Source organism: Podarcis gaigeae (genome assembly GCF_964106915.1).
Source record: "Podarcis gaigeae genome assembly, chromosome: 8".
Lineage (NCBI taxonomy): Eukaryota > Metazoa > Chordata > Lepidosauria > Squamata > Lacertidae > Podarcis > Podarcis gaigeae.
In genome coordinates, this window is record NC_139684.1 from 62,215,334 (window position 1) to 62,242,891 (window position 27,558).

The 27,558-nt window shown below is 45.5% G+C and overlaps 1 protein-coding gene across 3 annotated transcripts; it reads left to right on the forward strand.

Moving 5' to 3' along the window:
* Positions 1 to 1,126: 1,126 nt before the first annotated feature.
* On the forward strand, positions 1,127 to 27,094 carry CAP1 (cyclase associated actin cytoskeleton regulatory protein 1). Of its 3 annotated transcripts, none has more exons than XM_083751788.1 (13): positions 1,127 to 1,279; positions 12,859 to 12,980; positions 13,435 to 13,535; positions 14,627 to 14,704; positions 17,466 to 17,609; positions 18,434 to 18,519; positions 19,097 to 19,202; positions 19,307 to 19,493; positions 22,014 to 22,204; positions 22,701 to 22,824; positions 23,303 to 23,385; positions 24,342 to 24,485; positions 25,661 to 27,094. In XM_083751788.1, exons 2-13 carry the CDS (start codon positions 12,869 to 12,871, stop codon positions 25,742 to 25,744), a joined length of 1,440 nt encoding a protein of 479 aa, XP_083607914.1. In that variant the 5' UTR covers positions 1,127 to 1,279; positions 12,859 to 12,868; the 3' UTR covers positions 25,745 to 27,094. The 3 variants fall into 3 exon arrangements, with proteins under 3 accessions (XP_083607914.1, XP_083607915.1, XP_083607916.1); XM_083751789.1 differs by having other exon boundaries at positions 1,202 to 1,326; XM_083751790.1 differs by lacking the exon at positions 1,127 to 1,279 and adding an exon at positions 1,329 to 1,356.
* Positions 27,095 to 27,558: the final 464 nt, after the last annotated feature.

The following is a 27,558-nucleotide window of genomic DNA, read 5'->3' on the forward strand; positions in this document are numbered from 1 at the left end:
CTTACTTTCAGACACGGAGGTGGTGGCACAACAAGGGCTAGCTGTGATTCTCTCTGTCCTGTTCCTGACCACCCACCTCCCACCATGAGACTTCTAGTGTCCCGTCAGGGCCACACTAAGCAATCAATAGCTAGAGCCCATCCCTGAAGCATTCAGCTTTATGGATGACATAGGCTAAGTGGGGTTGAAAGAAGAAAGGGAGGCATTTCCCAGAACAGAAGTACAGTGGTACCTCGGGTTAAGTACTTAATTCGTTCCGGAGGTCCGTTCTTAACCTGAAACTGTTCTTAACCTGAAGCACAACTTTAGCTAATGGGGCCTCCTGCTGCCACCACGCCGCCAGAGCATGATTTCTGTTCTTATTCTGAAGCAAAGTTCTTAAACTGAAGCACTATTTCTGGCTTAGTGGAGTCTGTAACCTGAAGCGTATGTAACCTGAAGCATATGTAACCCGAAGTACCACTGTAAACCTCAATCTCCTACCAGATTCTACAGTCTTACACAGATCTGATGTCAATGGGACCTGAGTGATTCTACTGAATAAACCTGTTTAGAGGATCAGGTTCTAAACCGATAAAGTGCGTTTTATATTGCTTATCCTCACAATAATCCTGAGAGGATTTTTTAAAAAATATAATGATAAAATAGATTCTGAAAGAGGATGTCTTACCAGAGTTCCCCAAGGAATTAAGTATTTTTGCTTTCAACTTTTGCTTCAAATGTTTCAGCATTTTTAAAGCATGATTTTTATTATCGTTTGCATCAGTTTTATTTCACACCCCAAGCCTGCAAAACACACACAGATGGCCAGCGCGTGCCTGGCTGGCAGAAATCCAACAGGTAAAGCTCTTTCCGTCTCTGAGTCAGGGAAGGCTGCGCCACCTAAATTTCTGCCTACCCTGCTATGCCTACTCCTCCCTTCACCCCTCCCTTGCTTACTGTCCATCATAATTTCAAAGCCCGCCCCTTCCCTCGCGGGAACCTCCCTCTCCAGAAAACCACGCCCCATGTCTTCTCCCGCTCCTTTTCGTTCACCGCGCCTTGTCCAATCGCCAGCCTCCCTCCAGTCCGACCCGAACTAGAGAGGCGTGGCTACTCTTCTCCCCGCCCCCTCCCGCTCCCGCCCCCTCCTTCACTCTGGCCGTCTCTCGCGCCTTCTTCTAGTTGCAGACAAGCGGTCGCGAGCGTATTTCCGGTGAGGCCGGAAGTGGTGCGGGTAGGGTTACTGGGCGTCTCCAGGCGGAAGTGGAGCAGCCGGGGAGAGGCGAGCTGGGCAGAGGTGAGTGGGTGGGAGAGCGAGAGACACACCCTGCGTGGCTGAGCGAGGTAAGGCAGCGGCGGCTGAGGCTCCCGAGGGTAGCCTGTACTTGACTGAGGTGTTTGGGGAGGAGGATAAGGAGGGGACGGGGGTTGAGTGGTCAGTATCATGCACGTCTGAAAGGGTTGGGGGGGGAGGCTGAAGCAACGAGTGTCTGAGGTGCTACTTCGGGGACAGGGAGGAGGGGCGGAGAGTGTTTGCATGGATGGAGTCAAGAATAATCCCAATTACTGCGCTAATTTTCTGGGTAAGGGACAAGGGACGCTTTTCTGCCGCATGCTTGACAGTCAGGTTTATCCTCGCGAGGAACGACCCTGGGATTCAGGTCGCTGTCATCTCTGGTATTTGCCTGTTGTAAAGGGAGTATTTTGAACATGTTAAGTTGCATTGCAGTCATGTGTGTGTTTACTCCGGAGAAACTTGCGTTAGGTGGAGAGGGCTTAACGCTCGGGAGCGCATGGGAATTACAGCCTTAGGAACTGCTGTGTCAAGTGGCCATGGTGACAAGGCGAGCTGTTAAGTTGTTCAGGACTATTATTTGGCTCTGTGTAGCTGGAGGTCTGGTCACCCTTGTAAGGTTTGGGGTTTTGTTTTTGTTTTTTAGTTATTTAAATGTTTCGCCAGGAGTTAAAGGGTCTGGATATTTGGATTTGAAAACCTCTGAAAGCTATGGAAACAGCAGTTATTTTCTAATATGCATTGTGCATTTTGATTTGTCTTTAGAACTTTAGCAAGCCACAGTCAGTTATGACAAATTGTGTAGCGAAGAGTTTCTGTGTGTGTGCGCGCTAGGTTGAGTAAGGATGCTCAATTTCAACACATCCTGTTTGATTTTGGCGGGCTGAACCCTTGGCAGTGAGGAGGGTGATGGCCTACCAGAGACCCTTCTCTGTAATGATCCCGAAACTGCAACTTCCTCTCTATAGAAGTGTGTCATACACTCCCTATTTACAGCTGTAGGCGGTTATTGAGGGTATATCTCTTTTCTGCCTTTGGCAGTTGAATTTTTATTGTTAGTGTTCCCCTATCTGTAGTCTGGCATGTCATATTCAACTGAATTGTTGCACTAGTGGAAAGTAGCACAGCGGCTTATTCTAGTGCAACAGGACTCCCCTGACTTCTACTTTTTAAAAAAAAAATAGAATAATAGAATTGTAGAGTTAGAAGAAGCCACAAGGGTCGTTTAGTCCAACCCCTTGTAGTGCAGGAATTTTCTGCCCAACATGGAACTCTAACCCACCTTTTCACCCTCTTCATATCTGCAGAGGAGAGTTGGGAGAACCTTAGAACAGCCTGTTGGGGTGGAAAAAGAGCACTATGTTGAATTCAACCCATTGTATCTGGTGTCTTGTGTTGTATAGTATCGTACTTAAGGGCAGGTTTGTTTTATTTGTTTTATTGTACTGTGTTATCTTTTTAGACGTAACCCACCCTTGGACCTTACAGTGAAGACTGTGCAATATTAATTATTAGTAGTAGGAAGTATGCTTTTGTGTGTGTGATTCTGAAAAGAGAGAAGTCTATATACTGTCTGAAAAGCACCTTCTAATGGAAAGAGTATAGCTGGAATTCAGGTTAGGAGCCCATATACTAGGTACGGTGGGAAGGTTTGTAACTGTATTGGGGGTTAAAAGGAGCCATAAAATGGTTTGCTGTGCCTGATCCTGAAAGAAGGAAGCAGATTTACAGCAGGAATTAATTTATACTACATAACCAACTGCCAACCAGTTGTGGATAGGCTACAGTAAACATAAATAATTCTTCTGGGTATCTTGTCTGTCATGTCGTGAATTGAAAAGGTGATGGATGAGAGAGCTAGCTGGGCATGAAAATAGCAGGAGGCGGTGGTTTGCAGATGAGTGGTGGAATACAAAAGTGTATTTTGGTTCCATGAAAGATTTGGGTTGGTTTTGGAGGCATAGTGCGAATTGGAGTAAGGTTTTACTGTATCTTGGTAGGAGGAGCTTGGGGATTGAATTGGGAGTCAGTATCTTGTCAGCATAAGCTGACTTTAAGCTGTCAGTTGCACCTTCACAATGTAGTTTCCATGGTATGCTGAAGGTGTGCCTATTTGCCCTGGTCTTTGATGCCTGAGGTAAAATAATTTTGAACCGGCCCTATTCTCCTCGTAGTCATGGGCTTTAACTTTTTAACACCTGTTTTTAAAATGTTATAACCTAATCTAAAAAAACAATGCAGGTATAAATGTGTCTGGCTGGCTGTAGGCTCTGGACAAACACAAAAACATATTTAACTTACGGAATTCATGATAGGGTGGTGGCCACTAGCTTAGATATTTGGGACTGGTTGGCTCAGAAGTTGTGCACTTGGATATCAGGAACTGGGAATAAAGAGGGGAGATATCTCCATGCATTGCTTTTCAACTTCCCAGAGGCATGTGGTTTGATGAAACAAAATGATGGATTAGCCGACCCTTGGTCTAATTCAGCAGGGCAGCTATGCTAAATGTAATTGCTATTGAATTGCCTCCCCCTCCCTTTGGGGCAGGGGCTACATGCCAGCAGATGCATATTTAGTGTCCTCAATCCAAGCTTCAGAATAGATCTGACATTGTAAAATAGAAGCCTTTGCCCTGTGGTCTAAGGAAGCTGCAGACTTCTGCCCATTTCTCTGCAGCACGCTGGCACTAGAGACACTTTGCTTCCCAACTGCTGCGTTTCCCAGTTAGTCAGGAACTCTTGGCCAAGGATCCTCCTCCACTGAGTCATCAGTTGCGTGAGATGCATGCTTCCAAGGGTAAGCACAAATGTGAGAGTGAGAGAGGAGGAAGCTAGTACTGTTTGTTTCTGGTTCTTAACTAGACATAACACAGCCAAGTGAAAACCAGTTGCATAGTTGTATGAGAAGAAATAATGATTCCCAGGTGCACTTATCTACCAAACTTAGTTTAATGTAAAGAGATTTACTTACAGATGTCCTCCATTAAGGCAGGACATAGACCCAGATTGCTTTATGACAACTTCCTGGATTAATATTTGGTAGCAGCCTGTAATTCGTTCAGTCAAAGGCTCTTGTAATGTGTTGGAATGGAAGGTTTTGCTGTTGGTGGATTTGGGCTCTCTCTTCAAAGGAGTTGTTTAGAGGAGTGTGAATTGAACTTTGGACTGGAAAAGCCTGGGTTTAGTTGTCCTGCTGCATAATGAGAGAGACTGAGGGTTTGCTTAATCCTCTTCTTCGGCTTAAGTACAAAAAATGGCGGCCACACCATGGGCCTTTCCTGTAGTGGCACCATCTCATTGGCGCTCCCTTCTCAGGCAGGGGCATCTGCACAACGCTTTCCTAAACTGTAAGAAACATCAGACTTTCTAGAGTAACAGAAATGTTTCATATCGAAACTTGCTTGCAAGATTCTCTTGACTGGTCTCGTAACCTGTATGTAAAAAATTGTGTTTAATCTTGCAGGCACAGCAAGGGCTTATAATTATATACACTGATTTTGCATGATAGAAATGTAAAAATAAGCATGAAGCTCACTGGATGATCCTGTGCTCGTTATTATGTCTCAGACTGGCGTACTTTGCAGGGTTGTTGGAATAAAATGAGAGAGACTTCTGTATGCTATGCTGACTTCTTTGGAGAAGGGATGCAGTACAAGTGCGGTAAAAAAAAAATACAAGTATTGGTGACTCATTTGTGCATCTCTGGTAAAATTCTGTGAGCTCAATTTGCTAGGAACTTTTCCTGCCAACGCCTCCTTGAAATTTGGCCATTTTCTTCCTGCTCCTTATACAGTCAAACCTTGGTTCCTGAAAGGCTCCGTTTTGGAACGTTTCAGCTCCCAGATGCCAAAAACCCAGAAATAAATGCTCCAGTTTTCAAATGTTTTTCGGAAGCCAAACATCCGATGCGGCTTTCGCTTGAGTGCAGGAAGCTGTTGCAGCCAGTCGGAAGCCACGCCTCGGTTGTCGAACGTTTCGGAAGCTAAACGGGCTTCCAGAACAGATTATGTTCGACAACTGAGGTTTGACTGTAGCTTTCTCCGTCAAAAGGGTACATCCCACCATCTTGCTCTTCAAATCTGTAAGACCCTTCTTTTTCCATGGACCCTTGACTCTCTCAAGGGTTTTTAAAGATTTTATCTACAAAGGATTAGGAATGAATGACTGTGTGAATATTGACTTTTACTTAACTGCTTGAGTGACAAATATCTACATTAATAACTATAGTATGTTGTATTTAGAAAGAAATGGCCAACACACTTATCCCCAACTGAAACTAAGGCTAAGTATTTGCAGCTGGAACAAAGTCTGTGCCTGCAAAACCATACATGCTCAGATCATCCCACATTACAGAAATCTCTCTTTCTCTCCCATTGCAAACTTTTTGACTGCAGACTACTGGGGACAGAGAAGTTTCTTACTTTGTAAATAAACATTGCTCTGTATAGCACCATATATACCCATGAAGGTAAATAAATGAGATTTGCTCATGCGATTGTCAGGTCAACAGGATTTGCTCCGGGGAATTTTAGATGCATTCTGATGTGAAATGTGTTCAGTGGGCATTTCAAGCTTCCTGCAAGTATCGGCTAGCATGACTCTGAATCCTGCTGCCAGCTCTAGTAAACATATGGCTTTGGCACAAATGGGAAAAGAGTACTCAAGTTAGGTGCATTAATGCAATTCAGGGGTGGTGCCCTCTTTCTGCATATTGGCTTCGTGTTACACTCCTTTTGTTTCTCCACTGTTGCTGCTCACTGCCTAGCACGGCTTTGGCAATGTGGTTTAGTTTCTCTTTCTGGAACAAAGCATGTCTGGTGGTTTTTGCTTATGCGGTTGATAACGGAAGCAAGGCAAGCTGTAGGGTTGGGCAAGGTGCGTGAGGCCCCATGTCAAGAATTTATACTTGGGAGAAGAGGAGTGTAGTTGTTGCATTTGTGTTTTGGAATGGTAATGAATTCTCATCTGATCTTAAGATGTGGAATACTAGTGAGCATCTTTTGCATGCATCAATTACACACTTGCGATATTAAGCAATGCAGCTTGGAAGATTTTAAAGTGTGACTTCTTAAAAACTATGCTGTGACAGAAAAACCGAATCCAGTTGGCTTTATTCTCCACTACCCCACCTCCCACTGCAAATACAGTACTAAAGTTCTTAAAGGCAACATTACTATACCAGTTTGAGCTACAGCACTTGATGCAACAAAAGCATTCAAAGGCCGAAGTCCTTCCAGGGGTCCTTTACCTTTTACATACATACACACATAATTTTATTTGTATGCCATCGTTCCATAGTTCAAACCATGCTCAGGGTGGCATACAAAATGGAAAAATGACTAATTACAACATAACAAAAGAATTCACAAACATTAAATAAAACAACGCGTGCAACCCCAGGCAACAAAACCCTCTAAACCATACCCCAGCCTCAGAACATATTTGTTTTTCAGGCACTTTTAATGAATCAAGGAGTACTTGAGGGGCATATTAGTATTTGAGTAACACTTGTGTAAGAGCTCCTTGGCAGTAGATGTAGGGGTTGAAATAATTACTCTGTTACAGTGAAGAGACATGTTACGGTAGAATAAAACCAGATATGAATGATATGTTGAACCACTTGATCCATATGCAGTCATGATGTTTAATGTGGCTTGTTTTCTGTTAGCAGTGGGTCTCAATATCTAAAGTTTCAGTAATTAAGGGCTAGCCACAAATTTGGGCATGAAACCATGCTTTGAAGTAAAAACAGTCCTTTGGCAGTTTAGAGGTTAACAACTATATTACATGCTTTGAAGTGTGTTTGCAAACCATAGTTTGCATTGGCTAATCATTGTTGCGTGTGTGCTGACAAAACCACAGCTTAGGTATTTTCCATGGCTTTCTGTTTGCAGGTCTCACTGGACTTCCTATAGATGCCCTTGGAAGACATGGTTTCTTTTTGTACCCTTGGAATTTTAACCATTGTTTGTTTCCTTAATGCTGACTTTCAGTATCCATGCTTTCCCTAAATTTCATGTAGAGATGCTTGGATATGTGCTTCTATGAATTCATCATCTTTCTACAAGAGCATGTAACACTAGCAGTTAAGCTGAGTCCAGGACCAATGCCTTTATAAACAATTCCAAGAATATAAATATTTCCAAGAGTTGTAGTTTGAGAACCGGCTTCAGATGCGTTTGGTCTGCATGTTGCAAAATCTCTTGGAAGACCACAAGGGAGAACTAGGGAAGTCTGACATTCTGGAGGTAGGCATTAGCTTCTTGATGATCAGGAACTTATTTTCTTAGTGGTCCACTTCAAGGAGGCCTCATGTTCCACCGCAGACAGACCTGCAACAGCTTGTCAAATTCCTCTGGGTTAGAAGCCACTCTGCTTCTAAGCTTTCAAGGAGCAAGTAATCCCTATATCTGAAATGCAATCAGAGAGAGGGTAATGGGGCTCTAATCCGATCAGACCCATATGGAATGCAGCAGAACTGCACCTCTGTCTGTTCCATTAACCATTAATCACTTACAAACAAATTCTTCTATTGAAATGTCTATAAAGTCTCAGCATATTCAGACAGCGCAGAGAAAAGATGTTCAGCTGCATTTTGATTTTCGTATTCTCTTCAAATGGATGCATACAAAGAAACAGAACCAATTATTACCCTAATCCCACTCCACCCCCTTCCTGCATTCTTTTATAGAATTATTCATGAAATGGAAAAACTAGGAATGAAGGAGATTTAGCCTGTGGTTGTTAGACTGGAAATTTCTAAGGGTCTGTGTCATAAATCTTAGTGTAATGGATGGGCCGGTTACAGCTAGGGTGGCCTCGTGTGACTTACATCTGTATTCTGTATTCTGCACAGCCTCGCAAACAGATTGACCACTGCATTAAAGTTTATGGGCGAGCAAAAAAGCTTTCACCTACTGAAGCTGACAAGGTACTGGCCTATGAAAATCTTACTAGACTGCCCGCCCACACATAACCTAATTTAGATGCTTGTGGCCTAAAAGAATCAATTTTAGGAACTTCTGTGGCCGACTTACCACAGGCAAACCAGATCAGGCTTTTTTGCAAGCCTGACCTTTTGTTTCGAGTAAGTTTATTTGGAGTTGCCCCATTTCATCCTTCCAGCACTTGCACAAGTAAGTAATTCTGGGATCAAATGATTGGCACAGGTTATGCAGTGAACTTAGGGGCTGAATAGGGGGTCAAATCTGGGTCTCCCCAGTTCAAGTCCAGCACTTAACATCAACCTGTTGATGTCTGGCTGTGGACAAGGTGACTGTTCATGTTGACCCATTTACAGCTGCTTTAGAATTGGCTGCTCTCAACTTTAACCATATAATTCAGCAGATGGAAGCACATATCCCGCCTTTCTGATGATGATGCTATAGAGTAGTGGTGGGGAGCCTGGTGTTGCTGGGCTGTAACTCCCATTTTCCGTGACTTCTTGATGCAGAGTTTGAGTTGGGCTTGCATGACAGCTTGCAATTCCGTCGCTGAAAGTAGTCTAGCATAAAGCAGAAGAAGCAGTGGAAGGTCCCACGTTTTGTTAGATGGGTTATCATCATAAAGTGGAGTAAAATGTTTGTGTGTGTGTGTGTCTCCAGAAGGAGTATGAATGGGTCTGAGATCCTATCACTGCTGGCATGGGCTTTTAAAGATCCACTCATGGTACCTCCGGATTGCTTTTGGGTAAACAGGCTAGAAGGCCTGTTTTCTAGTAAGTTGGTTCTTTGCCTCTTTGAGGCCATCCAAGCATAGGTAAGCTAGTATGAATATCTGGCCAGGCCCATATAAAAGCTACTGAGTTGTGAGCCGAGTTGTCAGAAAAGTCCTACAGCTTTTTCCATAAAAGAGAAGCTACTATGCATATAGGTTGCATCATTTCCAGATGTGGGCAGCTGTAAGCAACTACACACAAGTCAGAACTGCTTTGCAGTTGTTTCCCAACTTCAAAAAACATCTGACTCTCCTTCCAGCATCCGAGAAGTGTGTGTGGTGACAGTTCCAGGCTTAGCTCAGGCCATGGTTGTATCTGACCAAGTACTTGTCTCCACTGAGTGGTACTGGCTTACTGGCGTTTCAGACAGGAGTCTCCCTCACCAATTTCTGGAGGTGCTGGGAATTGGACCTACGACCTTCTGCAAGCAAAGCAGCTGCTCTACCATTGAGCCGTGGCACATCTCCCAGGAGTGCCCAGCTGCCAAAGTTCTGAACAAATCAGAGTAAAACTGTTCCTTCACCTTACCCCTCTTTAGCAAAGCACTTAATTAGGTTCCTTCTGCTGGGTAGAATGGACTGTGGTTGGTATCCTTGTTTTCTGTCCTAGTGTCCAGTAAGTTTGGATGGAAAATCTGGAAGGGTACTTGGGTCTGGATTCAACCCAGTACGCTAGTGGAAGTCAGTGCAAGGATTTCCACTAGTGCAGTAGGGTTTTCCCCCACCAGGTCTGTTTGAGGAGGGGCATTAGGAAAACCACCTAGAACAGCTCCTGGGGAGGAGAGGGGAGATCATTCTATCAGGCAAACAGAAATGTTTGTGTTAATGGAGCAACCTCCTTGGTGCTACTTCACATTCCACCTTTAATCTTCTGACTCCTCCCTCAACAACAGTGATCTGTTGAATTTGTTGATGTCAAAGAGGTATATCTCTGTTCATTCTTGCACTCTGAGAGGCAGCTTGCCCTCTGCTGTGTGAACAAGTGTCGGGATTGCATGCAAACGAGATCTAGTTGAAGGGGAGGGGGTGAGATGGAGCCATTGAGGAGCCGCTATTGCCCCTCTGTAAAGGGGAAGTCAAGAAGAGCAGTCTGTTCCAGGAAGGAAGCTGTCCTCTTCCTCTTTTTTGAGGCCAACGTGTATGGGGAGAAGGATAACATTGCATCGGACTTCATTTGTGTCTTTAGTGGGTCTTTTGATGATTCTTAAAAGTATCTGAGTCATGAGTGTGCGTAAAACAATTTTTCTTTTCTCTCTCTTTCAGCAGAACTTGCAAACAGAAATACAATATTGATATAAACCACGGTTAAGTTTCCAGGCTTTCTAGTCATAATTGACATGCTGTTTGTTTGCTGTGCTCTGTTGGCCTGCCTCTGTCGCTTCCCATGACAGTTATGGACTGCAGCACAGCACAAACTGCTCCACTGACAGCTGCTGTGAAATATGGGTCATCCCTAACCGCAGACACTCTTTCGTTAAGCTGCTGGCTTCTCCACGCTTTGCTTGGGTGTCTTGACTGGACCCTGAAAGGGCAGCTGCACAACCCCCATGAGTACTGCACAGACACACTGCAAAGTTGCTGTACAGCTAATTGCATCCGCCTGGAATTTAAGGTGCAAAGAAGCCTGGAGTATAGCTGAGCAAGTGTTTCCCCCTCCTTTATGTCCTGCGCCACAGCCAGTGATTGCAAAGTGAAATGTTGCCTGGCTTCGTTCTGAGCTCTTAAGGCATATAAGGGAATTCTGCTCTTGGCCTGGGGTGGTGATTCATGCTCCAAATGATGGCTGTGATTCATTGTGCAAATGACCTAAGCGATTAAAAAAAGTAGCTGCCAGTTCCTCCAGGCTTTCCCATCACACTAGGGAGGGAGGCAAGCTTGAAATGGTCTCCCATTTAGAAGGCTACAGACAGACTTTGTGCTTCTGTAACAGGAGGCAGCTAGCAAAACTCGCGTGCCAAAATCCATTCTCCTTCGGCATTTCTTGGAAAACAAGGTCCTGTGCAAAAGCATGAACAGGGATGCCATTGTTCATTATCTTGGGCAGCTGGCTTGTCTTGGCCCGTGTAGTAGGCCTCCTATGCTAATTTGTCCGCCATGGTTGGGACTGGGTGGCTTCGATGGTTTTGCGATTGCTTTAAAATAGTGTCTGCCTCAGGTAAGCTTTATGACTCTGTCCCTCTATTGATTGGAGAAGAGAGGAGCCACTGCAACCCTTGACAAGCCCTTAGGATTTGCCAGAAGTGTTAGGTTTCTCTATGATACTCATTTAGGCCTGCCCTCCCTCCTCTTGGCTCTAAACAGATCCTGTACTGTACATTTAGATGAGAAGAGCGAGGAAGCTTGGGTTGCTTACCTCTTATGTGGGTTTGAAAGCACTCTGTGACTGTCTAACTCACCCTTTGCCAACCAGGTGCTCTCCACACGTTTCAGACCACAACTCTCAGGCCTAATCAGCATGGGAATTGTAGTCAAACACATCTGGAGGGTACCAGTTTTGATAAAAGTGCATCATTACCTGGAAGCCAAGGAGAAGAGAGAATCTAATAGGGAAGACAAAAGCTATTTCACTTGATGCATAATAAACTTATGGGAACTGTTTCATAATGTGATGGACGTTTAGATGCCCCTTAGAAATGGATTGGGGAAGTTCATTGAGGACAGGTTTGCCTTTGGCTGTTAGCTTGGGTAGCTAAATGGGGACATCCAGAGGTAGGGTACCTCTGAATATCAGGTGCAAGGGCTGTTGCTTTTAGGCTCTGCAGGGGTCTTGAAAGGATCAGGCTGTCCGCATCCAGAAACAGGCTGCTGCATTACTTTTCTTCCATTTATATCCCATCCATCTTCTGTCATGGGACCCAGGGTGGCATTCATGTGGTTTCCAGATGGACACCCCATACAGGCACTGACAGACCAGGCCTACTTATCCTCAGCAATGTGGTGGCCTCATGTGCCTTCACATCATATCCTGAATCTAGACCATATCCTGCTCTAGATGAAACTTGGGGTGGTCTTATGTTCACTGTAGCCTTGAGTCTGTATTGCTATCACCAGCCCAGGCCCATGGCCTAGGCTCACCTTGAGCCCTTTTTCCATACTAGAGGGCACAAAAGCACAGCTTGGCTGTGATCTTTCAACCAAGATAGCCAGTGGCTGTTGGAGGTCAGAGAATTGTGTGTCTGCCTGTTGCACAGCTCCTGATAATGTAGGTGTTGTGACACACATGCAGTGTCCAGGGCTCATTAAAATACATCCATACCCCTGGAGTGTCAGTGCACACACAACTCAACTACAACTCAGAGCCTGTGAGATAGCTCAGTCAGTAGAGCATGAGACTCTTAATCTCAGTGGGTTTGAGCACCATGTTGGGCAAAACAATTCTTGCCTTGCAAGGGGTTGGACTAGACAACCCTCTTGGTCCTCTCCAACTTTAAAATTCTATGATTCTTTGATACTGAGTCATGCTTGCAGTTGACCTATTGAAATGAATGGACTCAAGTTAGTCATGATTTCCAGGAGACTATTCTGAGTATGACTTGGTCAGAGATAAATACTGTACTCATTTTGGGGCCACTAGTTACAGTGTAGCACCTGCAATTAAATAAGTGCACCAAAAAAGGTTAAATGAGAAGTTATCTTTGTTTACAGTTGTTGGGTGGTGGACCCAGAGCTTCTGGCCAGGACCTTGTTTGTTTTCAGCAGGGAGTTGTTCCCAAAAAAGGTACAGTAAGCAAGAGTAAGTAAATAGTCTTCAATTGCCATTTCTTCACTTCAGTCTGAGATTGGTACAAGATTGCCCTTTGATTAAATGTATATTAATATTGGCTCCGTCAAGCTTTCCTCTGAATGTATGGTCTAACTTTGCAGGTGCTGAGAGATGACAGAGCTGCACGGTCTTGTGGAGCGATTGGAGAGAGCTGTGGGCCGCTTGGAGATGATGTCCCATGGCCCTGGCACGCAGGGCGGCTGTGGAGATGGCCTTTCCAAAGGTGAGAGGCCCTGACTTGACCAGTGCATTCAGGATGAATTACTTTAACTTCTCCCACTTAGTAGGAAAGTCAGTGCATGCAGCTGACTTTGTGTAAACCAGATTGGGATATGCAAGGAAGAGGAAGTGAATTTCCCTAATTGTCAACCCTCAGCGGCTAAACATTGGCGTCACATTACTCTGGTGTCAGCAATGATACTGGCATTTTACTTAGAGTCCAGCTGCTTCCTTTTAAAAGTGAAAAATCTAATTAGAGCCAAGACTTGGGTGCTAACAGGCAAGGATTTTAATAAACCTAGAGTGCTCTGCCAAAGTTTTGTGCATTGCGGCCGGGAAAGGAGGGGCTGGAGTGGAGGACAGATGCTTACTGCACAACATGACTTGCAAATGTTTCAAACCAAATCCATCTGCTGTCTCTCGGTTCTCATGATTGACTTGCTTGCATTCCTCTACAGACATAGCTGAGTATGTACAGGCTTTTGACACACTCTTGGCGGGTCCAGTAGCGGAATACATGAAGATCAGCAGAGAAATTGGCGGTGATGTCCAAAAACACGTAAGGCTCAGGCTTCCTTCCTATTTGGGGAGAACATTTGCTTGCTGCACTCAAAATTTAGGTTTGGAAAGTAGCTGGCTAATGTTCCATCTGCGCCCCCCCCCCAGAGTTGGAAGTGGTGCAGTAAATGTTTCATCTGTGGTTTGCCCATCCATCCCCCCATAGTCTATGTGTACACATTTGCAGGGAGTTATTTTCGGCAGTGTCTCAAAACCATGCAAGTATTTTTTGCCAGAAACTGTAGTGCACAAGGAGAGTTACGTTCACACCACAGGCTACAATGGCTCTAACAAAAGTCTACAAATTGTCAGTCTATTTAAAAACACCAGCAATGCCCCAAATCACTCTTACTTCTCCGTAAACAACCAATACCAGCAGCTGTTAAAAGGGCAGTTCATCCAACAGGTGGCTACAGTCAGGGCTTTTTTTCACCTGGAACTCACTGGAACTCAGTTCTGGCACCTCTCAGGTGGGCACCATTGCCATTATAAGAGAAAAAGAGAGGTGTTCATGGTGAGTTCCGGCACCTCTCTTTCTAGAAAAGTTGCACTGGCTACAGTGTTGAACTAGGATCACAAAGACTTGGGTTGAAATATCCCCCTTGCCATGAAACACATGGGTTGACTTTGGGCAATCACATTCTCTCTGATGTGCTAAGGATGAACCGGGTTGTGATAGAGGGAGACATGTGCCCCACTCTACACACTTGGAAGAAGGTTAAAACAAAGTAATAAAACTGCCTGAATAAACGGGGGCTGATCAAATTGATTGGCGTTATGGAAGAGTGATTTTGAAGTATCAAGTATACAGTATAGGGAGGGAACTAGAAAATGCACACTCTTATCCATATTCCAGGCGTCCCAAACTCATACAGAAGAAAGTCGGTCTTACTGTGAAGCTGCTGCAGTTGATACTTCAGAGCTTTTGGCTCTTAATATGAAACTGACCATCACATGTGCAGCACAGTCCTCATTGGATACAGCTGGTGCTCTTTTTGTCAGTATATTACCACCCCATTAGCAATATATATGCAACTAATTCATGCGCACCTTTCCCCCCTTTTGCCTCTTGGTATCCTCTTCTCCTCCAAGGCTGACATGGTCCATGCAGGGTTGATGACAGAGAGGGCTCTCCTGGTGACAGCATCTCAGTGCCAGCAACCCACAGCGGTAAGTCTGGGGAAACCCCTTGTATTTCAGCGGTAAAGCTCAAGGGCAGGTGCAGCTGGAAACTAGATTCCTTATTCCAAAGGATATAAAAAGTGGTCTTCTGAGTGGGGATTCCCATCTGCTTTCAGCCTGGGATTGTTGAAAAGGGTTGTGGGCATGGTCAGCTGTGGGGGTGTGGTCAGTCACCACATTTTCGAAGGACCCCCACTTTGTGGTGCATGCTCTGTATTTTCTGTTTTTTCTCTCTCGCACACAGCTCCTTTCCAATAAAAAATTGCTCCATTGACTTGCATGGGAGGAAAAAGCTCACACACACACACAGTGGCTGGTGAGGTGGAAAGAGTCTGCTACTGCCAAAAACTCCTTTACTGTCAGGGAGTGGGCTACTCTCTCCCACTAGACACTTTTGGTAATAATAATAATAATAATAATAATAATAATAATAATAATAATAATAATAATTTATTCATACCCCGCCCATCTGGCTGGGCCTCCCCAGCCACTCTGGGCAGCTTCCATAAAAACCAAAAATACAGTAAAATATCACACGTTAAAAACTTCCCTGAACAGGGCTGCCTTAAGATGTCTTCTGAATGTCAGGTAGTTGTTTATCGCTTTGACATCTGCTGGAAGGGCATTCTACAGGGTGGGCGCCACTACCGAGAAGGCCCTCTGCCTGGTTCCCTGTAGCTTTGCTTCTCGCAATGAGGGAACCCCCAGAAGGCCCTCGGCGCTGGACCTCAGCGTCCGGGCAGAATGATGGGGGTGGAGACGCTCCTTCAGGTATACTGGACCGAGGCCATTTAGGGATTTAAAGGTCAGCACCAACACTTTGAATTGTGCTCGGAAACATACTGGGAGCCAATGTAGGTCTTTCAAGACCGGTGTTATATGGTCTCGGCAGCCGCTCCCAGTCACCAGTCTAGCTGCCACATTCTGGATTAGTTGTAGTTTCCGAGTCACCTTCAAAGGTAGCCCCACGTAGAGTGCATTGCAGTAGTCCAAGCGGGAGATAACCAGAGCATGCACCACTCTGGCGAGACAGTCCGCGGGGAGGTAGGGTCTCAGCCTACGTACCAGATGGAGCTGGTAAACAGCTGCCCTGGACACAGATTTGACCTGTGCCTCCATGGACAGCTGTGACTCCAAAATGACTCCCAGGCTGCGCACCTGGTCCTTCAGGGGCACAGTTACCCCATTCAGGACCAGGGAATCCTCCACACCTGCCCGCCTCCTGTCCCCCAGAAACAGTACTTCTGTCTTGTCAGGATTCAACCTCAATCTGTTAGCCGCCATCCATCCTCCAACCGCCTCCAGACACTCACACAGGACCTTCACCGCCCTCACTGGTTCTGATTTAAAAGAGAGGTAGAGCTGGGTATCATCCGCATACATAATAAAGCTTTCTACCCCATCCCCTTAATTTGCATAGGGCAAGGATGGCTGGCCTGTGTCCTTCCTGATATTGCTGGACTAGAACTCCCATTGTCCTTGACTACTGGCTCCCTTGTTTGCTTGGGCTGATGGGAGTTCGAATCTAACAAGATACGAAGGACCACAGATCAGACACCTCAAGGATAGGAAGAAAGTTGCAGGACCTCCAGATGGCAGGACATAGTGAGACCGTTTGCAGGCAGCATGGCATGGCTTCATGGGTGCTGGGGTATCGCAAGTGCCTGTTCCAAGACAAGGACTCATTTTCCGGGAAGCCAAAATCTATAAATTTAGAGTGAATCCTAAACAGGATTTAGCAAATGGTGGTACCAGGTGTGTACGTTGGTAGGATTATCCCATAACACCTTCCTGTCCAGGAGAAGGAATTAGGGTTTGGTAGGAAAGTAGTACCTTCCTTTCTTGCGTGACTACATGATGTACAGAACCTGGCCTATCTGCTACTTTGTTCCTCCTTCCCCAGAAGTGCCTACTATGGATCAGTCAACTAACTTATATATCACAGTGAAACAATTGCTACCTGGCACTTGCTTATTTTCCTCTTCCTTCCTTGCTCAATTTTCCTCTTGTGTCTTGCCGTTTTGAATTACAAAAAATGCTTGATTGCTTTGACAAAGGCAGTAGGTAAATGTATTTATTTCATTTATATTTTGCTTTTCCTCCAAGGAGCTCAAGGTGGTGTACATGCCTCCCCCCGCCCCCCAAGAAAACCACTTGTGAAATATGCTGGGTGACTTTAGGCCATTCATTCTCTTTGGTGTGAACCAGCCTTGCAGAGTTACTGTGAGGTTAAAATGGGGGGTGGGGACTCTATACACTATCTTGAGCACCTTTGACGAAGATTAGGATCATCTTTCTCCCAGCATCTTTAATACATGGATAATACTGTCACTGGCCTGGTTAGCACAACACTATAACTTAAGTCATGATTTAGCTATGACTTGTTTTTTACAATTAGGATTTGTTTCCCAGCTGCTCTTGCCTTGTGCCTTTATAGCTTTGTGAGTGTTTGGGGTGGAACCATGGTTAAGGAAGGGTGCTAGTTTCACACAGAATGCCAAGCCATAGCTAAAAAGCTAACCAAGGTTCATAGGTCAACAGGAAACCATGGTTCAGCTTATGGTTTGACAGTAAACAAACCATAGTTAAGTTGCTGGGCAGAGTTTGGATCATCAAACAAACCCTGACTTAGCTTTATGTGCAAATCTGTCCACTGACGGGGCAGGCAATCTAAATGACGGCAGAGACCAGCAGGCTTTAAGCAGTTCACACCTTGCTCGGCTTATCTTCTGTAATTTTGTTGTTGCAGAACAACTTCTCAACTGTGCTGAAGCCAATATCCGAGAAGATCCAGGTGGTCCAGAACTTCCGGGAGAAGAACCGTGGCAGCAAACTCTTCAATCACCTCTCAACTGTTAGTGAGAGCATCCCTGCATTAGGCTGGGTCGCCATGGTAAGGGCTCAGGAACTGGTGCTTTTCTGTCAAAACTTGTTCTTCAGTTCTGGTACTCAAAGGGCCAGCAGGCCTCCCTGAAGCTCCTTAAGCTGCTCTTATGTCTGTAGCTTTGTTTTTAAAATATAGCCCTTCTCAATTTCTGTACATGGACACATGCTAGGAGGAAAATATTGCACAGATAGCATGATTTCCCCCCTGATGGTACCATTCTCACATGGGCAGTTTTAGTTGGCAGTGTCAATCTGGTCGAAGAGTCATTCACTTTCCCCAGGGAAACCTGGGAGTTGTAGTTTTGTATGATTTGGCAGGGCTTTCTTAACAGAAGCTTCAACAATCCCTCCAGACTACACTTCCAAGGATTCTTGAGGTGCACTAGATACTGTTGGATTCCCAGCCAGTATAGCCAGAGATTGCGGACAAAGGTAGTTGTGGCCTCGAGGTGATGGAGTACAGGTTCCCCACCCTTGAATTAGGGGAAAGTCATTGCCATTAAAATGATATGGAACTAACAATAAGTTGGTTTTGTGCCCATAAGCTTCTGGTTTCTTTTTGTATTTCCTGAGAGATTACTTGGTCCTTGTCACCTAATTTTCTCTCATCCAGATGCAGTTTTAAGATTTCAAACTGCACTTCCGGCCTTGCCTCTGTTATCTGGGTTTGGGGATGGCGTCTCTGTCCACTACCTCCTGGCAAGCTTGACTTCTGGTCCTTAAACCATTTCACTCAGAGGGTCAGCTTCCAAATAACTCTGGTAGGTTTTGAAAGCTTCTGGGTGAAATGCGAGAACTTTTACTTTCTAATGACGCACTGTCTTCTCATAGGCTCCCAAACCAGGCCCTTACGTGAAGGAAATGACTGATGCCGCCATGTTTTATAGCAACCGGATCCTCAAGGAATACAAAGATGTGTAAGTGTTGCTTGCCTCTTGGGGGGATGGGGAGCCATGGGGTGCTGCCAGCAGCAGAGGATTTTGAGGGAAGGCAGCATTGGATCACCTTCCAATGTTTGCGTCACTTAGTTTCAAAAAATTACTCATCTCCCTCAGATTCCTAACAGCAGGAGGTGGCTAACCATTTTTGGAATGGGAGTGGCATGTTCTTAAACTCGACCACTCAAGGAGGGCTCCACTTTTAAAAGGGAATGCTAAGAAATGAAGACAGTTCATGGAAAATGAGAATGCAAGGGTGTGGAGTTACCGTGAATAGACTACTGAGGTGCAAAGTTTTTGGAATGCTGTTAATGAAAGCATACAGAAGAGCAGGGAGAGAGATGGTGCTGTGACTGCGTAGAAAATGAGGGAACCTGAGTAGTGGGGGGGGGGCAGTGCAGGGTTTCATTCCCAGAAAGCTCTGAATAGTGAGTTTGTGAAAAGTTCCATCTGCAAAGCAGGAGGGTAGGAAATCTATGGCTCCTGTTGCAAGTGGAGTTTCAAATATCCCCCCTTACCTAGACCAATTAGTTTGCCTGGCTCCTCTTTCTCCTAGAGATAAGAAGCATGTGGACTGGGTGAAAGCTTATCTGAGTATCTGGACAGAGCTGCAGGCGTACATTAAGGAGTATCACACCACTGGGCTGACCTGGAGCAAAACGGTGAGTACAGGCTGAACACTAATCTTCAAGGCACCACAGAACTCTTGCATTTATTATTCTTGACATTTCTCTGTTTTCTGTTCCTGTCCCATCCCCTTTTCCAGGGACCTGTTCTAACTGATTCAGGAAATGGATCCCGAGCAGCAGCTCCTTCTCCTGGTGGCCCCCCACCCCCGCCACCTGGCCCCCCACCCCCTCCAGCTCCCACCTCAACAAATTCTGGCTCAGATGACCCTGCAACCCGTTCCGCACTTTTTGCCCAGATCAACCAGGGAGAGGCTATCACTTCCGGTAGGTGAAATTAGTTAATGGAATGGCAAGGTGAGCAAATGGCTGTGCTCTAAGCAAACTCACTTGGGATAGAAATTGCAACCCTTCTACACAAAGCCTTTGTGATCTGCAGGGGTCCTTTCGCTCCAGTATCTGGGGACAAGGTCCAGCATAGTCCCATCTTTTGAACCATACAGATGCATTTGTACCCATGGTCTTGTTGCAGATGGCCCTAGAGGATTTCTTGGTCATCTTGGTTTTTACAAGCTGTTCTTAAAAGTGAATTTGCATAGCTTTTCACTGACGCAGCAGAAATGCATGGCTAATTCTGCTCGTGTGTTTTGATGTATTGAGTGTACAGAATGTTCTGTTGTGTCTAGATTCCAGTTTCCTGCATTCTGATTCATGACGCCCCCTTGAGGAATTCCCCCTCCCCACAAAAAAAAACCCCTTGGGTCATAATTCCCTAAACCAGTTTTGCTTGCTAAACAGGCCGCTCAACTTCAGTGTGCAAAACATGAATTTTGAGAATGTCCTTTCCTTGGAGAAAGCAACGTGACTGTTTTGGATAAGGAGTAGAGGTAGCAGAAGTGGGTCCATAAAATACCTTTGTGGTTAGTGAAGATGAGAGAAATCTGCACCCTGGGAATTGCAGTGGCCAAGAGGGAAACCCAGTGGAAAGGGAAACCCAGCCAGATGGGCAGGGTATAAATAAAAATATATATATTATTATTATTAGAGGACTCCAATGCTGGGCTTGGTGAGGGTTGATGATATGCAGAAGATTTACTTTTATGTATCCTATGGTTCAAGAAACCCAAATATAGTGAGGAAAGCTTTTGTACTGCCTTTCTGGGGAATTGATGGAGTTTAATTTTTGGCATCTCCAGCCCCTGCATGGTAACCTGTACAAATAGTTGAAGCTAATCTCTGATCTCCAGTATATTCTTCCTTAAGCCAACCAATTCCTCTTTTTTTCTTTTCATCAAGTGAAACCAATTACATTGCAGGTAGTTGTGGGGGAGGGCATGCATGGAGGACAGTGCTGTGTGTAAATTGCACATACTGCAATGCAGTAAGCCAATGCAGAGATCTCCCTCTGGCTCTGGAAGCCACTGATTTTGGCTTCTGGATGCAAATGGGGTGCCTGCTGAACCGTCAAGAACGTGAACCTGCTTTTAAAGCTATTTTATTGGATCATTTTAAGCGCAACACCATTCATATGACTGCCAGTGACAGAAGCAAAAATAAGGGGAGGGGAGAAAGGGACATCTCGCATCACATACCACTAGGAGCACTGAGTCTCTGTTTTCACGTACGCTGAGGAAAGACTGCTTTGTTAAGGATAAAATGTCAGGCATGCTCTGCACATATTGTAACCAGCTTTAAACCTTAAAAATGTGATGAGCTGTTTCACTCTTCCATAGCCCTTTTACTGGCTGTCTAGATCAGCAGCAGATGGGAGCGAGAGATTTCCTTCCTAGGGTGGGATGGTTTTTAACGTGGTTAAAACTTGTACCCACCCCTTCCTCTAAATCCAGTGTGTATCATCCTTTTTTATCTTTGGAAGAGCCCTGTGGGGTACGTTAGGCTGAGTGTTAGACAAGAGGAAAACACCTTGACCATGAGGGCATTTGAACCCAGGACTGCCTGGTCAAGAGTCCAGCCCTCCACTTGCTACCACTCCACACAGGCTGTGGTGCCTGTGCCTGCTGTTTAGTAACAAAAGTCTCTAAGAATTAAAGACTTGATGCTATAGCGGGGCAACAGATGGAGGCCAAGAAGCTTTCCATTCTTATAGATCCAGAGAACTGCTGAAAGCCCTTCAGCTAGCCAGAGAGAGAAGAATGGGCAGAACTAGACCATCTTGGCTATGGACCCTGGATTGTGGGGCTCTTTATTGAAAATGACATCCGTAGCGACACAGTTTTGGGGGGAAAGCAGCATATGACACATTACAATATGTTTGTAGTAGTGGATTTTTTCCTGAGGCTTATAGCAATTTTACTTTGAATTTGTTTTGTTTTAATTACATTACATTGGTGTTATAAACCCTGGTTTCTAGACTTCCATGCTGAAATTCATTTTGAGCTTTTTGAGTAAAAGCAGAACTGAAGCCAACCAATTGGTGTCAAGCTAGAAATGGGAACTAAATTTGTCTACAAGGCACAAATGGCTGGTGGTCTGATGCAGGCTGTGGTGGTTTCAGGGGGAAGTTCTTGGTTCGTAAGAAGCGGCTCTTTGGGCCTGGCTCTGACATTGCCCTTGTGGTAGAGAAGCGGCAGAGAAGCTCTGCTTGGGGGTAATGTCAGGTGTACTGAAGCTTTAGAAAGGGTGACTCAAGCATGGGAAAGGCTTGTGCCTGGGGCTGCTGATAAGTGGTGCGGGAAGGAGCTGCACTGTGGTGCTCCCACACTGCAAAGCTGCCACAAGAATGGAAGCGCCTGGGTGGGGAAGAGTAGCTGCTGGCCATGGCTGAGGGGCAGCTCTTAAAGCTGGTGGCATCTTCAAAGTGGACGTTAATGGCAGTTTCCCTCCTAGGCCTGAAGCACGTGTCGGACGAGATGAAGACCCACAAGAACCCAGCGCTGAAGAACCCAGGCGGTCCTATGCGGACGGGACCAAAGCCTTTCATGGCTCCGAAGCCAGCCTGTCCTGTCAGCGCCTCCCAAAAACTGCCTGCAAAGAAGGAGCCTCCTGTGCTGGAGCTGGAAGGCAAGAAATGGAGAGTGGTGAGTTCCGAGGGGCTGGGGCGTTGCAAGGGTCCCACGCAAAAGACTCCCCGCTGCCATGGATAACTTGCGATTTCATATGAGAAGGTGGAAAAATCTGAATTGTATTTTTCATTTCATTTTTCATTATGCATGCATTTTGAAGCAGGCAGCATCTTAGAAGAGGCACATCATCTGCAGTACTTATTAAAGTCTGCTGTCCAGTTAATTCAAGCAGCACCTTTAGTCTTTGTTTTAATAAATTAAAAGAAGGACGGAGGGAAGCTTTGTCCTCTGGCTGTTGGACTCCAGCTTGCAGCAGCCCTAGCTAGCATGGCCAGTGATGAGAATTGGAGTCTGGGCGGCCAGAGGTTCCCCATACCTCACCTGAATAAGAGAGTCTTGTAAGGAGACGCTGGCTCATTGCTGTCCATCAGGCACATCTGTAGGTCATAAGCGTATCCGAGGAGGGAAGGGGCTGGAATGAGCGGCATTTGTTTTCCCCCTTTCTCTTTAGGAGAACCAAGAAAATGCCTCCAACTTGGTGATCAGCGACACAGAGCTGAAGCAGGTGGCCTACGTCTACAAGTGCATGAACAGTACACTCCATATCAAGGGGAAGATCAACTCCATCACACTGGGTAGGTTCTTATCAGCTGGGGCTGGGGCAGGAGGCTTTAAAAAAAGAAGAAACGAACAACTCCTGCCCACCAATCAGCTCATGCCACTCCAAGGGAGGTGGGTGCGATTCTCTGATTCAATTCACTGTTGGCTTCATGCACCAGTTCCCTGCAGGATTTAACACCCCAGGCCTCCCAAGTACATCAGCTGAAAAGCGGGGAGTTAAATCCTGCTGTCAAATAGGGTTCACCACAAGTGTCTTCCTGATAATAAGTGGGGAACTGGTGTGTGCAGCCAAACCCCATGGGATTTCCCTCCCTAGTTTATCACTTTCCCAAAAATTACCCTTGCACTGCAAATGAAGAGTGCTGTTGTTGTGACTTACCTTGGAGCACCCAGTGGATGGGTAGCTAAATCAGGATTTGCTGAAGTATTCTTCAGCCACACTGGAAAAGGTCCTTAATGGTCCTTTCTGTTTTCTTTTCCTCTATTTTGTAGATAACTGCAAGAAGCTGGGTCTGGTGTTTGATGATGTGGTGGGCATTGTTGAGATCATCAACAGTCGGGATATCCAAGTTCAGGTAATTGCACTCCCTCGCCCCCACCCTGTTCTGTTTTCCCTTAACCTCGTAATGGTCCTCACTCTGCCTTGCCTCTTTTGAAGAGCCGGAACTCTTAAACAGATGAGCAAGAAGAAGTAGTCTTTGAGGGGGGATTCAGGGTCTTCAGATTCCCTAACAGAATTAGAAGCCCATCTTGCTCCTCAACCCTTACGCGCACACACATTGCTCCGAACCCAGAAGTGGCCCAATAACGTCACAGAAAGGGGTGGAACAGCGTGTTTGCCAGCTTTTTCAATTGCGATTTCACTTAACTGTGCAGTACCTTGGAACGTAAGTCCCATTTAAATGGGGGAGGGCGTTGCCTGTACAACAATTATCATTGCATTAAAAATGGCAAAGGACAGAATACTAACAGCTAGGATAAATGTTTTAAAATGGCAACCTATAGGATTAAACACAGCTTTAAAAAGTATGGACGAATAAAAAGGTATTCAACTGGTGCTGAAAATATAACAAAGTTAGCACTGGGCAGGCATCTCCATGGAGGGTGTTCCAAGGAAGGGCAATTGCATCCTGTGGAAACCCCAGTCTTGGGTTACTGGGTCCTGCCATCTTGGGAATGAGACAAAAAAGGGTACCTCCAAAGATGATGTTGCATCCAGGCCAGGTTCACGTTGAGAGCAAGTGGCACTTGAAGTACAAGCCACTCAGAGCTTGAAAAGAGAACATATTGAATTTTGTTTCCCTCGCTCATAAGATGCACCATTTATGATTTATTGATAATTGAATGTGTTATTGATGGATCCATTGTCTTCATTGATGTATTATTTATATATGATACTATAAAGAGTACATATAAAGAGTATTGATAATGATGTTTTCAGAACAAGGAGAAGTGAACTCCTGTGTTTCTTTCAGACTTGTAGGGTGGTAGTTGATCTAGCCATGTCTAACATCCTTGCCTTTCTTGCTAGGTGTTGGGTAAAGTGCCAACCATTTCCATCAACAAGACAGACGGTTGTCACGTCTACCTGAGCAAGAACTCATTAGAATGTGAGATTGTCAGTGCCAAGTCCTCAGAGATGAACGTCCTCGTTCCTACAGACAGTGGCGATTTTGTAAGTTTCTTTCTGGTTACTTGGCGTAGAAATCAGATGCTGGGAGAAAGCCACTTTGCTGTGGGTGGTGGTTGTTGCTGACATTGGGAAGAAGCCGTCTTGGGATAGCTCGTGGTCAAAAGTCACCAGGCTGAAGAGCTGTGTTGCCAAAATGATTTTAGCTGCCTTTCAGAAGCCCAGGCTTTAATAAGAGAGGCAGGCTTTCAGTGGTTGGGATCAGTGTACATCTGCACCACACTTTTAGGATTAAGGAGCATGAATCAAGAAGCAAAGCTCTAAGGAGCTTAATATTGGGGTGGAGAACTGGATCCATCTGACAGGCTGAATCCTGCATTCCCTCACCCTCAGCATGCTACTTTGACAGATGGAATGGGCCCTGCCCACCTGTCATAACCTGGTATCACTGTGTCAGATGAATAGTTTCTTCTCTGTAGCATGGCAAGCCCCACTACAAAGATTCCAAGCCCAGCCAAGCTACTGCTGATTAGTGCCAACTTCATGCTCCTCTTGGGTGGGTGGGTGGCTGGCTGCATTGCAGATCCCACCAGGCATCCTAGAGTATTCTTTAAGGGCCCCGGTTGTGCTTTGGCAGCTGCATCTACTTGACATCGCATTTGAAGTCAGGTATGTGGTAGGGGGACATGGCTTTGGAGGCCAAAATTGCACCTGTGCCAGATCTAATTAGCCCCTTAGGCTGGAGATTCCCAGACCTGGCTTAATTTGGTACTTGCTCTGTTTTTTAAGTTGATATATTGAATGGGATGTTAATAGCTTTGTTGCTGAATTAGGCGCCTCTGCAGTTTTCTCATGTCTCCACCCCTGGCATGCAGCTGATTTAGACAAGATATGTAAGTGGAAGGTCTGCATTCAAGACAGTTTTGTCCCTGAATGCCAGTTATTGAGGGGTAGGAGAGGGGAGCAGCCAGGCAGATTAGTACCTTGCTTGTGGGCTTCCAAGAAGCATCCTGCTGGCCGCTCTTGAAAAGCAGGACACTGAGCTAAATGGGCCTTTGGTCAGATCCAGCAAGGCTCTCCCTGTGATGGCAGTAAGCTTTTGTGTTAGAGGTGTGGCTGTACTAAAGGGCAGAGAGCACACAGGGGCTTTGAAAGCTGTACGTCTCTGCAAGTCACTTCCATGTAAATGTTACTGACTCCAATATTTTGTTTCCCCCTAGAATGAGTTCCCAATCCCAGAACAATTCAAGACACAGTGGAATGGGCAGAAGTTAGTCACCACTGTCACGGAGATAGCTGGATAAGTTGACCTGGCGCTCGACATTCACCCCACCACTGCTGTGGGACAAATCTGCTTTTTTTGGGATGATTTATAGATTTTCCTGTACCTTTTCCGCTCTCAATCTGCTTCTGTCTTCTCCCCGAGAGACTTGCCTACCTGCCTTCACTGAAAATACCTCAGGCTAGGATTTGGGGTAGGGTGGCAGAATCATTTGCTTCTATCAATTGATCAGCAGGAAAGTGTGGCGTTTCCCCTTGGTCAGGCAAACCCGCATCACCAATCAACTTCTGTCTGGCCTTTCTTTTTGTGCTCCCTGGAGCCAGTATCTCAAGGACTTGGTTCTAGAGGTTTTTCTCTTCCCCTTTCATTTTAAGCAAAGGAAGACGGTTCCTCTTGGAGTAAAGTGAGTTATCAGGGTATAGAGTCCCCAGTGATATGTGTGTGTGACAGTGTATCTGGAAGGTGTGGGTTGGGGGAAGTACAAGGGAGTTGACTTCATTCTGTTTAATCTAATTGGGGCTGTTCAAAGATTCCAGGAATGGCTTTGCTGGACCAAAAGCTGAAGGACTGGTGCATGTATAGCATTCCTCCCCCACCCCACCTCCCCATTTTCCCCCTTACGTGCTCAGTGTAAAATTCTGTGTTGTGCCATGATGTTGGGGGAGACCTCTCAGTTACAGGTGCCACAAGACTACCATGGGACAGGCTCCCCACTCGCCTCTTCCAGGAGTCTGTCCAGCAGCTAGAAAACTGCTGCTCACCCACTTCCATTCAAGCCCTCCTTTAAAGGGAAAATTGTGCCCAAAGGGTCCCTCTTCTGAGCAACTGAGCGTTGTCCAGGCTTTCCAGGACAGGTTTTTCCTTGGAGCCCATCTCTCTTTTCTAGGGAGTGATGAGTCTTCTTCATTCCAGGTCCAGTATTTAATTATTTGTAAGCACAAGTTCATTCCAATCCTCCATTCGAGCTTATTTACCCTGTAGAGTCTGGAAGACTTTCTCTGGCTGTCCTTCTCTCTGTCGCTCAGCTTCTTCTCCACCGGAAGGCCAGTGTGTGTGTGTTAGCATGGCACTGCAGTGCTTGCGCCGAGACCAAAGGCATGGTACTGTACTGACCCACCAAAGGGAGTTGCCTGCGCACCAGAATCATAAGTGTTTTTGGATAGCATATGCATATCTTATTTCCCTCTTGCCACATTAATGATTCCCTCCCCCCACTAAAATGAAACTTAACAAAAGATATGCAATTTCTTTTTATTTTGAAACTGTCCTGTGACTTGTATTTCTCTCCCGAGGCTTGTGGAAATAAAACCTTTCTTATGTACTTAAAATTATACTGAAGATAGAATAAAGTTAATGCCAAGTTGCTCCTTAACATGGTGATCCTTCCTAAGCTCCGCTTCGTCCAGAAAAGCTGCAAATCTCAGTTTACAGCTTCAGACTCAATGCTGCTCTCTTTCAGCAACATTTCCAGCTTAAGCTTGTCTGAAGAGTCCTTGGGAGTGTTTTCACACTAGTCTCTCAGAGCCCGCTGTGGCTTCACTCAGAATTTCATTGCGGCTAGCGGCAGTGGTGGGCAAATGCATTCATGGAAATGTTTCCTGGCTTTGTTAAAAGCTGTTACCACAGAGGCCACTGACATCTGTTGGGTTGGCAGGAAGGTCTTGAACTAGCCTGACAGCCTCCCTACATCAGCCCCTAGAAAGCCATCTCTCCACTCACCAAGGGATTGTAGTGAAATAATTCAGATGTTTCAAATGAAGGGATTCTGGAATTTAAAAGAATGGAGGAGGAGGCAACACATAAGGGGCAGGAGAGAGTACTGTCTGCATAACCCAA